The sequence below is a fragment of the Chelonia mydas genome, chromosome 8 (assembly GCF_015237465.2).
Source record: "Chelonia mydas isolate rCheMyd1 chromosome 8, rCheMyd1.pri.v2, whole genome shotgun sequence".
In the NCBI taxonomy this organism is placed as follows: Eukaryota; Metazoa; Chordata; order Testudines; family Cheloniidae; genus Chelonia; species Chelonia mydas.
In genome coordinates this window covers 48,249,631-48,263,554 of record NC_057854.1, presented here as the reverse complement: position 1 = coordinate 48,263,554, position 13,924 = coordinate 48,249,631, and the positions used below count along the sequence as shown (strand labels likewise).

Sequence of the window (13,924 nt, the reverse complement as noted above, 5' to 3'; positions counted from 1 at the left end):
TATGTCGTCACTGAACTGTACGCTGAAATGTGGGAACATTAATTATGAAGTTACTTGACAGTACATGGTTAGACAATTAGAAGTATTTTTTGCATTACTGTTTGTCAAATTATGATGTTTTCAATAAGTTTGTACATTATTAAAATTCCAAATTAGAATTACATTTATTTTTAGTATCTACCACAATTTAACTCATCTTATGGTCCACATATGATGTATTTCCTGCTGCCTGCCTACAAGCAGTAATTTTCCATGAAGTCAAGCAGCTAGATCCTCACTGTGGGTTATGTCAGGTCAGTGCTGGAGTATTTTCAAAGCCTCCAGACACTAACATAACTCTCTTCGCTACTTGAGATAGTCATAAGCAATAATGGCTAGATATTATACATTCAGTATTAGAGACTCTAAGTGTCATTTCCTCATTCCTGCTTAGGGACTAAAGCCAAAGTTTTCCTACTTTGTGCCTCAAGTTAGGTCCCTAAATCCATATTTGCAAACATTTAATTAAAGTTAATTTATTTACTCGTTTGCATCCAAGTCTTCTACTGTAAAGATTCGTACTTTCAGAGACTATGCTACCAAGAGGGCAAGAAACCCAACAAGACACTGAGTTTCCAGAAATGAACCGAAACACTGAATACTTATACAGGGTTCACAGATATCCACAAATAGGAAAGGTCAAGTGAAGAGCAATGAAAATCAGAGAATGTAGAGACCTCCCATCAACGAAAGGCTAAAAAGAGGGTGATTAGTTCAGAAAGGAAACAAATAAGAGAAGAGGCAACAGAGGCATTGAAGGGTACAGAAAAAAATAAGGTGAGCATTCCTATTTACCTTCTTTTCATAATACAAGGGCAAAAGGACACAATGAAATTAAGACAGGAAATTTAAATTTTGAAACTGAACCATCTATGGAATTTATTATCACAAAAATGTATTGCAGCAAAGACCTTAGTAGGATTCAGAAGAGGAGCAGACATTTATATGGATAAAATACTGAGTTTTATTATCCAAGATTAAATTAACATTTTTTTTTAAATACCAAAGAAAATTCTTCAAAATATAAACCAACCCTGAATTGACAGGGTTTAGGGAAAAACTTTCCCTATTGGCAGATTATTCCATAATTGTCCATTAAGAGGATATCTGGTAACAGCCATCACTAGAGACAAGACATCAGAACAGATGGACCTTTTATCTGGTTCACTATAGCAATTCCTATGTTCCTAGGTTTTGCAACAGCTTAAAGAGATTTTCATAGAAAACAGAAAAAGTATTATATGAGCAATAACTACATGCAGAGAAATAACAAACTATATACAATATTAGAAGAAGGTATACATAAGGCAAAATGATCTAACATACAAAGTGAAATGACATTCAACCCAGCAATTTAAAAATACGCTGTGGTGAACAGAAGAGTTGAACCTGGATTTATTGTACAACACTGCCCAAGCTAGCCGGCCACCAGATATTTATTTCAATTTGTAATAAAAGTCCAAAGTTCTTCACGCACATAAAGATTTAAAAAAACAAAACAAAACAAAACATTGACAAGAAAGAACCCCTTCAAAGTCCAATAAAGTAAAGGCAAACATCCTCAATGCAAACTACAACCACTCAACCCCAAGAAAAGCATGAGAAAACAGGTAATCTTTACAATGTGCCATTAAGATAAATATCCAAACCTTATGAAACTAAAGGGAGTGGGGCAAGATCTATTGTTGTGGGTCCCTAACTGGAAACACCATACCACCAGCCCACTTCCAGTTAAACATGAAGGCTGTTAGCTCAACTACCACAGCTGACCTTAAGTGTTGCAGTATCATGCAAGCAAAGAAGCAGTCTACACAGCAGCCAGCATTCAGCAGGTCACACCCAGAAACAAAATGCGAACTTCTTGATACACAGTGGCATGTGCAAAGGCTGTTCCATTCTGCAGGTACATAGAAAGGCTACTTCCATGCACCCTACCCCTTTCCACCCATTTAAAAGCTAGTCACAATGTGGCAGACTGCACAGCAGCAATCCAATCTGGAAGCGACAAAGGCATGCAGTAGTATCGCACAGTCTACATTCAAAATGATAAAGTCACAACCTTCTACCAAAGTACAGCTAGAAAAAAGTACTCTCTGTGAGCGAATTGCAGAAGTTGTGCTGAGCTTCTTGGGTGGTATGAAATGTGCTTTTTTCCCCACTGTTGGTCTGCCAGCATTACAGGCGTGTATCAGATTTCTATCAGGCATATTTGTTCTTAGAGTGGGTCTGTGATGTACTGCAATGCCGTGTGCTGGCCAAAACCATTGGAATAGTGGGAGGCACTTACACTTAACTGCTGGTGCACCTGCATTCATTTTGTGTGTAGCTCTTATTGAACCAATGGCTTTGAGCCTGGACCAGCATCCAAGGTGCCAACATCCTGTATTTTACTTATGTTGCACCAGTCCGGTCTGGACGTTCTTGGATTGCCTGTGTTGGGGGAGGTGTGTAATTCTGGACTTTGTCCCCTTATAATTCAATGTCCGTCTTCCTTCTTTTACTCCCACAATTCGTTCCTTCGATTCAGGGAAATTTGGCAGTCACTGTTACAAAATACCGATATGTGTTTTGAGTGCTCTCCATGGTATTTCTAATTACAATACTACTTAATACAAGCAATTTCCTGTTGGACTACATTATCTAGAATCATTCACAGGAAGTTGAGTGTTTCTGTGTGTCTAGAAAGTGGAGAAACAATAAAGCATGGTGGATACTTAAGATAGGATAGATTTGACGTTTCTATCCTCTTCTGTAGATAAGCTTGAGAAGTTTATTGAGGGATGGTATGATGGGATTGCCAACAAAGGCATGTGGCCCATCTGTCACTGCTATTACCAAACAATTTAAATGGCCAGAGATGGGACACTATACAGGGAGGGCTCCGAGTTACTACAGTGCATTCTTGCCCAGGTGTCTGGATGGTGAGTCTCCCCCACGTGTTCAGGGTCTAACTGATTGCCATATCTGGAGTTGGAAGGAATTTTCCCCTGGGTCAGATTGTCAGAGACCCTGAGGGGTTTTCACCTTCCCCTGCACCATGGAGCACAAGTCACTTGCTGGTTCGAACTAGAGTAAATGGTGGATTCTCAGTAACTTGAAGTCTTTAAACCATGATTTGAGGAGCTCAGTAACCCAGCCAGAGGTTAGGGGTCTATAATAGGAGTGGTTGGGTGAGGTTGTGTGGCCTGTGATGTGCAGGTGGTCAGACTAGATGATCACGATGGTCCCTTCTGGCCTTAAAGTCTATGAGTCACCACTCCTATCTGCAAATCCAGCAGACAAGAAACCAAGAGGAACCCACACTGTGAACTGTAGCAACAAAAAGGCAAACCAATTCCTTCATTCAAAGAACCTCATGCCACCTTGGTTTTCCCTCCCACTGTTCTTCCCTGTCTGTCAACATTACTTCTGTCTTCCCTAAATTGAGCTCTGCCAAGTAGCTCTCATTAAAGCCTCTATCTTGACCAGAGACTGGAAAAGCTGATAGACTGTGCAGTCTGGATCTGATATAGGAAGACCTTAGTGCTAGGTATCATATGTATACTAAAGGCACTAACTCATACCACTTAACTTTCTCCCTTAACAGCCTCAGATAGATGTCGAGCAGGAGGCATGACAGAACAGAATCCTGGAGTACTGCACATGAGAGTGTCCACTATGATAAATGAAGGGGCGGGAGGGTAGTTCCCTTTTATGGACACCCAGCCAGCAGTTATAAAATCCCTCTTAGTAGCTGTTCTCTAATTGCTCTCACTGCTATGCATAAGTAAAAAGAAGTGAGTGGGCACCTGGCCAAAAGAGCCAATGGAAGGATAGAACTTTTTAAAATTAAAACAAGACTCCCCTTTTGTCTGTCTGTCGTTCTCCTGGGGAGAGGCGGACAGGACAGTGTTTATGCTGTAAGAAGCTTGGGCCAGGTACAAAAAAATCATCAGTATTATACCTAGAAACTACTCATTTAAAACCCCAGATATGTAAGTAGATCAGGAAATGTCTAGGAAGACGTGATTAGGTTTATCCCTTTTATTTCGTTACGGCTTGTGGATTCCTCTGTGCTAAGCCCAGGTGCTTTTGTTTTGCTTGTAACCTTTAAGCTGGACCTCAGGAAAGCTATTCTTGATGCTTAATCCTTGCAGTTCCTCTTTTAAGATCTAGCAATAGCCTGAGTTCCCAGATGTATTTTTTCCTTTTTTTTTTATTAATAACATTTACTTTTTTTTAGAATAGAATTGGATTTTTGTGTCTTAAGAGGTTTGTGCACATGTTGTTTAATTAGCTGGTGACAACAACTGATTTCCTTTTCTTCCCCCCCCCCCCCTTCTCAACTCTTCCCTGGATGGGGGGTGAAAGGGCTTGAGGGTACCTCACGGGAAGGAATTTCCAAGTGCGCCTTCCTGGGCTCTCACAGGGGTTCTGCACTTGGGTGGTGGCAGCATCTACCAATCCCAGGTCAGAAATGGGAGTTTAATACAAGCCTGGAGCGGCCAGTATTAATTTTTAGGAGCCTTGCGGGCCCCCACCTTCTGTACTCAAAAGTGCCAGAGTGGGGAATTAGCCTTGACATCCACAGATAAGCAATTGCCAAATGTTTTGAACCTGTCAGAGAAAAAAGAATGGGGCTGGTTCAACTATCCATGCTAGGGTCCACAAATGTCCATGTTAACAGTATCTTGTGATCAAAGACTGAAGATGGATCCAACAGCATGAGCATGTACCCTTAATCTTCAGTCACCAAAAGATGATCATCCTACAATTCAACCTCCATACCATAACAAGGCCTAAAATAAAGATCCCCAGATGTATTGACACTCTCGATATTATCTGAGCTGCTTTGCCACAGCCTACTCAATAAACCTCCCTTAAAAAGAGAGGTTGTAGACACTGCTCTAATTAAGATTCTTTGTATCAAGAGTTTAACAACTGCTTCTTTAAAAGATGCTAAAAAGGCATTACTGACAATTCCTACTAACAGCTGAATTGCTCTCCATTCACCTTTGCTAGCCAAGATAATCAGGGGTACAACTTCTTGGGTTGTGCCCCAGCACGTTGAGAACGGAAGCAAGTGATACTTGCTGAAACACTAATGGGAAAGTCTTTGTATTTTTCTCTCCCCCTCCCATTCATCTACCCCACGCACAGTTACACCACATAGGACGAACAAAAAGCATGCTACAGCCAATTTTAAACGTAAGCCTTTGAATGACAAGCCCCCCTCAGAACAAATTTGAAACACAGGATGTTAAAACAACACAAATTGTATAGACTTTGTTAATACCTGCTAGATCTCATAAGGTCTTTAGGTTCTCACTTACAGAATAAGACCTCACTAGAACCGGCATGAGGGCCAGTAAAAGATGTGAGCAGAATGATGAACATTTAAAGTGAAAACAACATCTTCACTGGAAAAAAAAAAAAAAAAACCACTTCATCTCATTTCACTAACCATTTTATCCATCATATGCCAAATTATATAAACCACCAGCTTTTGTATATTTGTAGTTGATGGGGCAAAGTTCATGCCTTCAGAGAAAAAGATTTCCATTCAGCAAAACTGAGTTTTCAAAAATTTCATATGGAACGTTAGATGCAATTGTCCCTTAATAATCTTGAAAAATATAAGCCACCTAGAAATCCTTATCTTCTATTAGTTCATGAAAAGCACAAATTGCAGCTACATATTTCTGTAAGGCAACAGTTTGAAGATCAGAGTCATATAAAAAAGTAACCAACTTTTTTACCCTGCAATAAACAGCTTCCCCACTGTTAGAATGGAGGGGAGGAATAACGGTGAATGGATTTGATGCAGCACACAACAAAATGGCGGTCTCCAAATGGCTCCCAGAGAAAACTGTGTCCAAATCACAAAAAACAGTATCAACTGATACTCCTGCTGGCAAGGCTAAACAGGCCATGAAGACCAAACTCTTCTCTCAATTCCAGGAGCAACTTTCTCACCTTAAAACCCCAGCTGACTGGTCAGATTAAAAGGTACAAGCAACAACAGGATAAGATAGAGTTCCATCCCTCTAATGTCTCTATTTAAGACTTGTGAGGACACCAGATACTAAAATGATGGCACCCTACGTATGCTACTAATTACTACTAGTACAGTAGTCAGGACTGAGTCATACTGAGAGGACATTGTGAGAAGTTTGCATTGCCATTGCCCATGCTGTATGTTTTCTGTGGACAGAAAATTTCAGTCTCTGGGGCTATAAATCCAGTACATTTTACAACCACAACGTAAAACTGGAGTCATTACTTGCTTCCATCACACTCATCTTTGTGGCTATTGATTTAAATCAGATAAAACGACAGTAATATGTGTTTTAGAAACATAAGATAGATAAATCTTATAAAACAGAATGACTAGTCTGAAAATGCACAGAAGCTTTGTAACTTTATACTAATGAATCTCAAACTCTGGTCCATGGGCATCAGTAGTCTGGGAAGCCTTTCCTGATAATCTGCAAAAACTATTAGGACACCCAAGCACCAGAGGCATTGGGATGTGGTGACGGGAGGTGATCCATGAGAGGATATTCCACTCACAGAGTGGTCCATAGAATGAAAAGTTTGCAGAACCACTGCTCCAGATTACTAATGATGCTATGCACTGGAAACCATGTGATGAGAAGAGGAGCCAAGTCTCTTCATACTTAAATATACTTTTTAATATTCTTATATAAAAAAGCCTTTGCCAAGATCATATTCTTTCAATAAAGAGCAAAAATTAAAATAGCATCAGCCTCCAATTGCTGTGTAACAAACAATAAATCTTAAATAAGACCCAACATTTTAAAAATAAGACTATGCAGTGGTTGTTATCAAGGCAAGCAGAAAGTTAAATGTCAAACATTACTATGGATATAGGTCATTGGATTCTATTGTTAATTAATGCCATCCAGCAGCTACCCACGGCAGGGGGTAAAGTGTGTTCATCACCATTCAAATTACTTTTTTTTTTTTTTTAAAACAATTCTGCACACTTGTCACTTTTCAGCCACACAAAACTGAGGTTCTATATAGTTTATTCTAGAAAACAAAAGCATAAATAATTTTTACCTTTGTGATGAGAATTCTGTATTTGTCCAACATGGCCTGGTTGTCATGGCATCCTGCTAGCAACTGCCAAACCTCTGCCCTTAGTGCCTCTGGAACGCCACTCTTCACCAGTGTAGACAGTCCTTTTGGTCGCACAACAAGGTTATTGTGCCTGAGAAAACAAATTAAGTGTTTACCTCTCCTATATGAGGAGACAAACATTCAGTATGAGAAATACACGGAAAGTTTTCTGAGTATGTGTGTTTTTCTCAAAAGTACAGTCACGACTAATTCAAACCATAAATATTTGTTTCATTGCTCATATTTGCAAGTACTTCTCAGGTTACTAACAAAACTGCCACAAGAACTCATATCAGGATTGGTGACAAAATTTGCTGAATTCCCAAAATCAAAATTTGCTCATTACCCAAAAGGTCAACGTTAGAGAGGTTTAATCAAGACTAGAAAAGTGAAGAACTGAAAAGGGAGCCAAGCTAGTCAATGGAGAACACATTGATAAATTAAATTCATTGTTGGCAAGTGCAACAATCTGTAGTGCACAGAACAGTTTCTCTATTCATACACATAGGTGAGCTCAAAATTAACTAACTATTAAGGAAAAAGGCAAAGCCATTATGGAAGTTCATTTAAAACATCTGCTCAATGTACAGTTGCAGTTTAAAAAAGCAAATAAAATACATTGGGTTTCATAAAAAGAGGCACTGATAATATTTTAATATTATTGTGATAGAGGCACTAGTTACAGCTCCATAGTTAAAGCTGAGTTGAGTTTTGCTTGTAAAGCAGGGATTCAACCTCTTTGTTACTTATGAAGAGTATACAGTGTTTCCACCAAATTAAATTTGTTAGTCTCTAAGGTGCCACAAGTACTCCTTTTCTTTTTGCAAATACAGACTAACATGGCTGCTACTCTGAAACCCACCAAATTACAGCACTTCCTCTGAGTACTGAAGTAATTTTTCTAAGGATTTACAAGTAAATCTATTAATTAATGAGTGAAAATTAATTAAAAAGTATTTTTAAAAATAATTTAGCACTTCTCTATTAGACTTCTTGTCCACTGCTTCTCAACCTAGTCCCACTCCCTGCGTAGAAGATGGAAAAGATTCATGCATGGCTGGGACATATTTTTTTAAAAAATTAACACATAATTCACCTGTGGAATTCACTTCAAAAATTGAGAGAAAGGGCCTAGTAGAATTTAAAAAGGATTACACAATGATAGCGGCATCACTGCTATCACGTCAATTACATTAGATGGGTTAATCATGTACGACACATCAACCATCATATTTCACAGAATAAAATCCCACCCACTAACCACCTAATGGAAGGGTGAAGTTTCTCCCATAAGTATATTTTGTAATTTTCAATTATAGAGATTTCAGAACTTCTTCTAAAAACATCAGATACCGTCCACTGTCAGAGACAAGACACTGAACTGGATGAACATTGCTTTGATCTACCATGGCAATTTCCAAAAATGCAGCAGAAGGTCAGTGTTTGAATTGATTCTCTGGTCTCAAACACAAGTTACACACACAGTGAGCATGAACTAGTTAGCGAGATATCTATACCCACGAGAAAGTAGTTTAAGATGTGTTTGGTAATTATTTATATAGTGCCATTGCTATGAAAAGACAAGTAAGAAAACCAAGTCCCTACCCCGCCCCGCCCGCCGACTTTATAATTTAATTTAAACTGAAAGTGAAACAACCACCAACCAGGCAAGTGGTAAGAAGGGAACAAAAGAAAAAAGAATGGAATACTATTGTCATAAAACCAAACAAATAACTATGGCCCCAAAATACACAAAGTTTAAACAGTCTGAAATGGGGTGATGAAGTTCATCAATTCTGAAGCAATAATTCCATAAGATATATGCTGTACTTTCGAGTGAGCTTCCCACACCTGCACATTTAACTACAATTTCTTTTTATTTGTTAGGTAATTTACAGAAACCAAAGCAAACAATTTTTCTTTGTAAGTAAACATAAAGGCCTACTTAATTCTGAGCCTTTTAACGTGTAGATAAATCCAACAAAGAGCTAAGATGGTAAACTTTCACATGCACATGAAAGACAATAAGCAATTCTTCACTACCAGCAGCAAGAGCACACAGATGATAATATACAGTGATAGTTAAGAGAGCAGAATACTGTACTCCATTACCATCATATATTTCCAACTTCCAAGCATGTTCGAGCACTGCATGCACAGGATCATAACTGATTTGTTACATAAATACTCAAGTACATGAATTTTACTGCACAGATAGCACTTCGATAGTATTAGATAGTTCAGTTTACATTATAAAATAACCATGCAGTCAAGCAAAACTCTGTACCTTTACAATTAGCAACTCTTCAGGTATCTGAGTGTCTATCTGGGAAATAGTTTAAACTATTAATACTCCTTGCTGTCCATTTTACTGTAGAAAATAAATATGTATGCTTTTTATTTTCTCTATTGCCCGATGACTCTCTGCCATCTGTTTGGCTGTGGAAACAGCTTTTAAAAAAAAAAAAACCCCACAAAGCTTTGCTTATCCGCTTATTTTTATCACATACACTGTTTGGCATTTGGAAAGGACTAGGTCTCTCATGGCTACTGGTGGATTTACATCTTTAATTTCTTACAAAGTGCATTTATTATCTTGGCTACACTTCAGCAGCTGTTATTTAATAGGTCAAAGAACAAATACAGGATATTATCAGAGATGCCAAGACCATATGATTATGGCCTGGGAAGACATAACAAAAACAATAAAAAATTACAGTTGCTATAAATATTTCTGGTTAAAGACTACTAAGTATGGCCATTATCTATGTACACATCAGAAGCTATTATCCACATCTTTTTGAGAATTCAGCTGGTTATGACAGAAGTTCAGCTCAAAAAATAAACCTCATTCTAAGGATGCCCTACATACTGTGACTTATTAAATAAATGAGAAGACAGTCCCCTATCTTCCATTTGTTTGTTTGTTTTCTGCTTATCTTGTTATGACTTCTTTTAGGAAAAATCTCTTACAGACTACGTCTATGCAATTTTTCTGTCATATCAGTCCACCCATATACAGTAACATTAAATGACAGGTAGCAATTAACATGCAAGAAGTTTTTATCTCCAAAACAATCAGTGCACCAATTCTCAAGACGGAAATGTTAATTTCTTACAAAGGCATGTATCCTCTTTCAGCATATGCTGTAGCGTTTGGCTCGTTGGAGGAGCTTATTTTATTTTATCTATTTTTAATTTTCAAACTGTTACATTTCTGATCAACTGTTTAATGCTATACTTTTCAAAAAATCCTGGAAAGACTAAACAATTCCTCAAAAGTTCAAATACTGAACAGGCGAAATTCATCTCTGACATAACATCAGTGGAGTTACACTAAAGCTGAATTTGGGCAAGCGTGTTTTAGGTTTAATCCATTTCCTCCTACCTCTCATTAATGCAAGCCTGGATTAAGGCAATCTGGGACTTCAGGCACATCTCCAAGCCCCCTCTCAATCTGAGGTGGTGGTAGTAGCGAAGACCATCCACACAAGAATCATCTCCTATGGCAGTGGACAGCCTACCTGTTCTCTCTTTGGGAGAACTTATACAGTATATCCAATTTATACTTATACAGTAAGCCCAAACCTATCTCTACATCTGAACATGCTGGGGTCAGCACATGACCAGCAATGCCCCAGCCCCACCTAACCGCACAGAGGTCTCAAGGTGGAGGCATCCCTTCTACCACAACAGCAGAAGGCCCCGTAGAGCAGTGGTTCTCAACCAGGGGTACACATACCCCTGGTGGTAATGCAGAGGTCTTGCAAGGGGTACTCAACACATCGAGATCAGTTTCTCAACCTGGGGGTTGTGAATTCCAGGGGGGTTGCAGGACAGGTTTAGAGGGGTCGTAAGTGTGGGGCTGATGTTAGGGGGTGGAAGCAGGACAATTTCCCAGGGCCCCGCACTACGGGGGCCCCGCGAAGCTAAGATACATGCTTCAGCCTTGAGCATCAGGGCTTTGGCTTCAGCTCTGCCACCCAAGGCTCTGGCTTCAGACAAGGCTCACAAATGAAAAACAGGCTCAAGTATCACACTGAAATGTAAGTACAATATTTATATTCCCTTATTTGATAATTATATGGTAAAAATAAGAAAGTAAGCAATTTTTCAGTAATAGGGTGCTGTGACACTTTTGTATTTTTATGTCTGATTTTGTCAGCAAGTAGTTTTTAAGTGAGGTGAAACTTGAGACTTGACAAATCAGACTCCTGAAAGGGGTACAGTAGTCTGGAAAGGTTGAGCACCACTGCTGTAGAGGATGGCTCCTGGTGCCACCACCTAGACAGAGGACTCTGCTGGGTTAATAGTAGCAGAAGGTCCCCACAAAGAAAGTCCTCAGACAAACTAGCAGGCAGGGGCCTGCAGCAGCTGTTCTTCAAGCTGGTTGAGGTCCTTCCCCTCCGGCTCACTACTCATACCCTGGGTGTTTTTCAGGAGCATTTGCATATGAAAAGTAAGGATGGAAAAGCGCTTTGCATTCCAATCTAATCTTATTTAAAGACTGAGTGAGTGCTGAAGCTAAATCCCGCAGCAGATCCATTCCATCCCATTCCTTCAATTACATTTTTCTAAAATTTTAAATTCTTAAATGAAAGTCGGGTATAACTCTGCAGTGGCACAATTTAGCAGAAACAACCACAATCTTATTATTGTAACCCTATCACCATATTAGCACCCAAAGAGTGCTAGGTACTTTACAGAAAAATAAAATACCCACCGCACCTAATGATCCTACATTTTAATAGCAGACTTGATTCAATGGGTGAAAGCAACAAAACAGAGGCAAGATAAAGAACAGAGTCACAAATAATAAGGGAATAAGGATAATCTGGTTTGATGCATGCATATTTTGCTAGTTCCATAACACACACACACACACACAGAGTTTTTGTTCTAATCTATTTCCCACTTAGCTCTGAAGTCCCAAAAATAACATTCCATCCATACTGGCACTATCCATGTAGCTACTTCATTCCATGAATGTGTTTCTTTTCACAAGCCTAGGCAGTACACACTATAGTTATTGGCAAAACAGTTTCTATTACAACCTTCAATTTGCAGATGCTCATACCTTTCAACCTCCACATTGTGGCCTAAAATTTTCTATGCTCGGTCTGCATCTCAACAGCATTTTATTTTCATTTGGGTAAAACTCTTCTGGACATTTTTGAGTTGTGGAAAGGTGAAACGAATATGTTTTTATCAGTCTGAAAAAAGTTGCAACCTGTTTTCTAGGTATTTGAAAATTTCTAAGATATTTCATCAAATTCTAACTTTTCACCAGGCCTTTCATGTATCCTGGATTGCCTTCTTTTGAAAGATGTAAACATGCATTTGTTCACCTGGGAAGACTAAGTTCCTCAAACATGTAAGCCCTCAATTTTAATTTTTCTAACCTTGTGTCAATATGCATTTGAAGGTTAACTTGAAATTGAGAATTTTGCCAAAAAATACATTTGATCAAATTTAATTTGGTCTAAGCAAGGCAATTTGAAGTCTGTTACATGATTTAAAAACCTCTTCCTGGCATCTGAGAAAACAGATCAGTGTCCCCTTGGGATTCTATCACATATAGGACCAACAGAAAGAATCAATACCAATGAAACCATAATACACAACATGTAACATCATAAGGAGGAAAGATTTGGGAACAGACAAATTAGTACAAATTAATAAATCAGGTTATAAAGATAAGCATTTAAACAGGATGGGGAGGAGGGAGCATGAAATGAACCATGTTTAACACCAAAATTGAGGAGAATAATTAGTCAAATAAACCTCGGAAAACGCAGTAACACAGGGACCAGGGCTTTCATGGAAGCACTGGGAGAGAGATCCCCAGAATAACCACCAATTAAAAATACAAGTGCTAATCCTTTATGCTCTGGGTTTAAAGACACGTTTTCATATGGAGCATCTCTACTTTATAATCATAACTAAAATGTTTGGGGATTTTTTTAAATGGAAAAAGAAAATTAAAATTTAAGCCAAGGGAATTTTAGGCCTTGTATTGTTTTATGAGCCTTTATCTGCTTTTCGGAAAGGTGAAAAGGTTCAGTATTTAAAAATCTAAATGAGAAAGTTAATATTTACCATCTCCCCAGTAATTCTCCCCAGGAATACAAGACCTTCTCAGGACAATCCTTAGACACATCACCAGTACCACTTGAGAGTTCATTATCGCTTTCTGCAAAGAAACAAAAACATGCACACATTTACCAAAGTGCTAACAGATTTATAGAATAACAATTTTTTCTGAAAAAACAAAACAATTATAGGAGACAACACAAAAAAAGGCAGAAAATACAAAGGAATATGGAAAGCTTGAGGATTTGTGCAGACAAGTGAGGGATGAAATGTAAGATGCAGAAGTTTAAAATTAATACATTTAGGAAAGAATGCACAACAGACATAGATTAGGGAACTAGTATCTAGAAAGGCATTATGTGAAGAGACTTGGTGGCAATCAGTGATGCATTAAATAAGAGTACTCAGTACTATACTACTGCCAAATACAAGCCAATTCCATTTCCAGGTTTTATATACAGAGAAATTTCTCATCAAGTAGAGCAGATTATATTAGTCCCTTACATTGCACCACACCTAGGACACCATGCACAGTTCTTGCCTCAGGAACTCTGATCACACTCCACAGTGATGCAACAGTATCTTACTGAAAAAGATCCACAGAAGAGCAGCAAAAGTGATATCGTGACTTGGAAGCTGAAATTGTATGGGAAGTTAGAAGTGAAGA

The 13,924-nt window shown here is 38.5% G+C and overlaps 1 protein-coding gene across 8 annotated transcripts in view; it reads right to left on the bottom strand.

Annotated features, from left to right (window-relative positions):
- RABGAP1L (RAB GTPase activating protein 1 like) overlaps nt 1-13,924 on the bottom strand; it is a 556,714-nt gene that overhangs the window by 374,038 nt on the left and 168,752 nt on the right. For all 8 annotated transcript variants that reach the window (XM_007061167.4, XM_027823604.3, XM_043521568.1 and 5 more), the window contains exons 12-13: nt 13,264-13,357; nt 7,105-7,255 (exon numbers count right to left, since the gene is read on the bottom strand). In XM_007061167.4, coding sequence (XP_007061229.2) covers nt 7,105-7,255; nt 13,264-13,357 — 245 coding nt within the window. The remainder of the gene's footprint in view (nt 1-7,104; nt 7,256-13,263; nt 13,358-13,924) is intronic.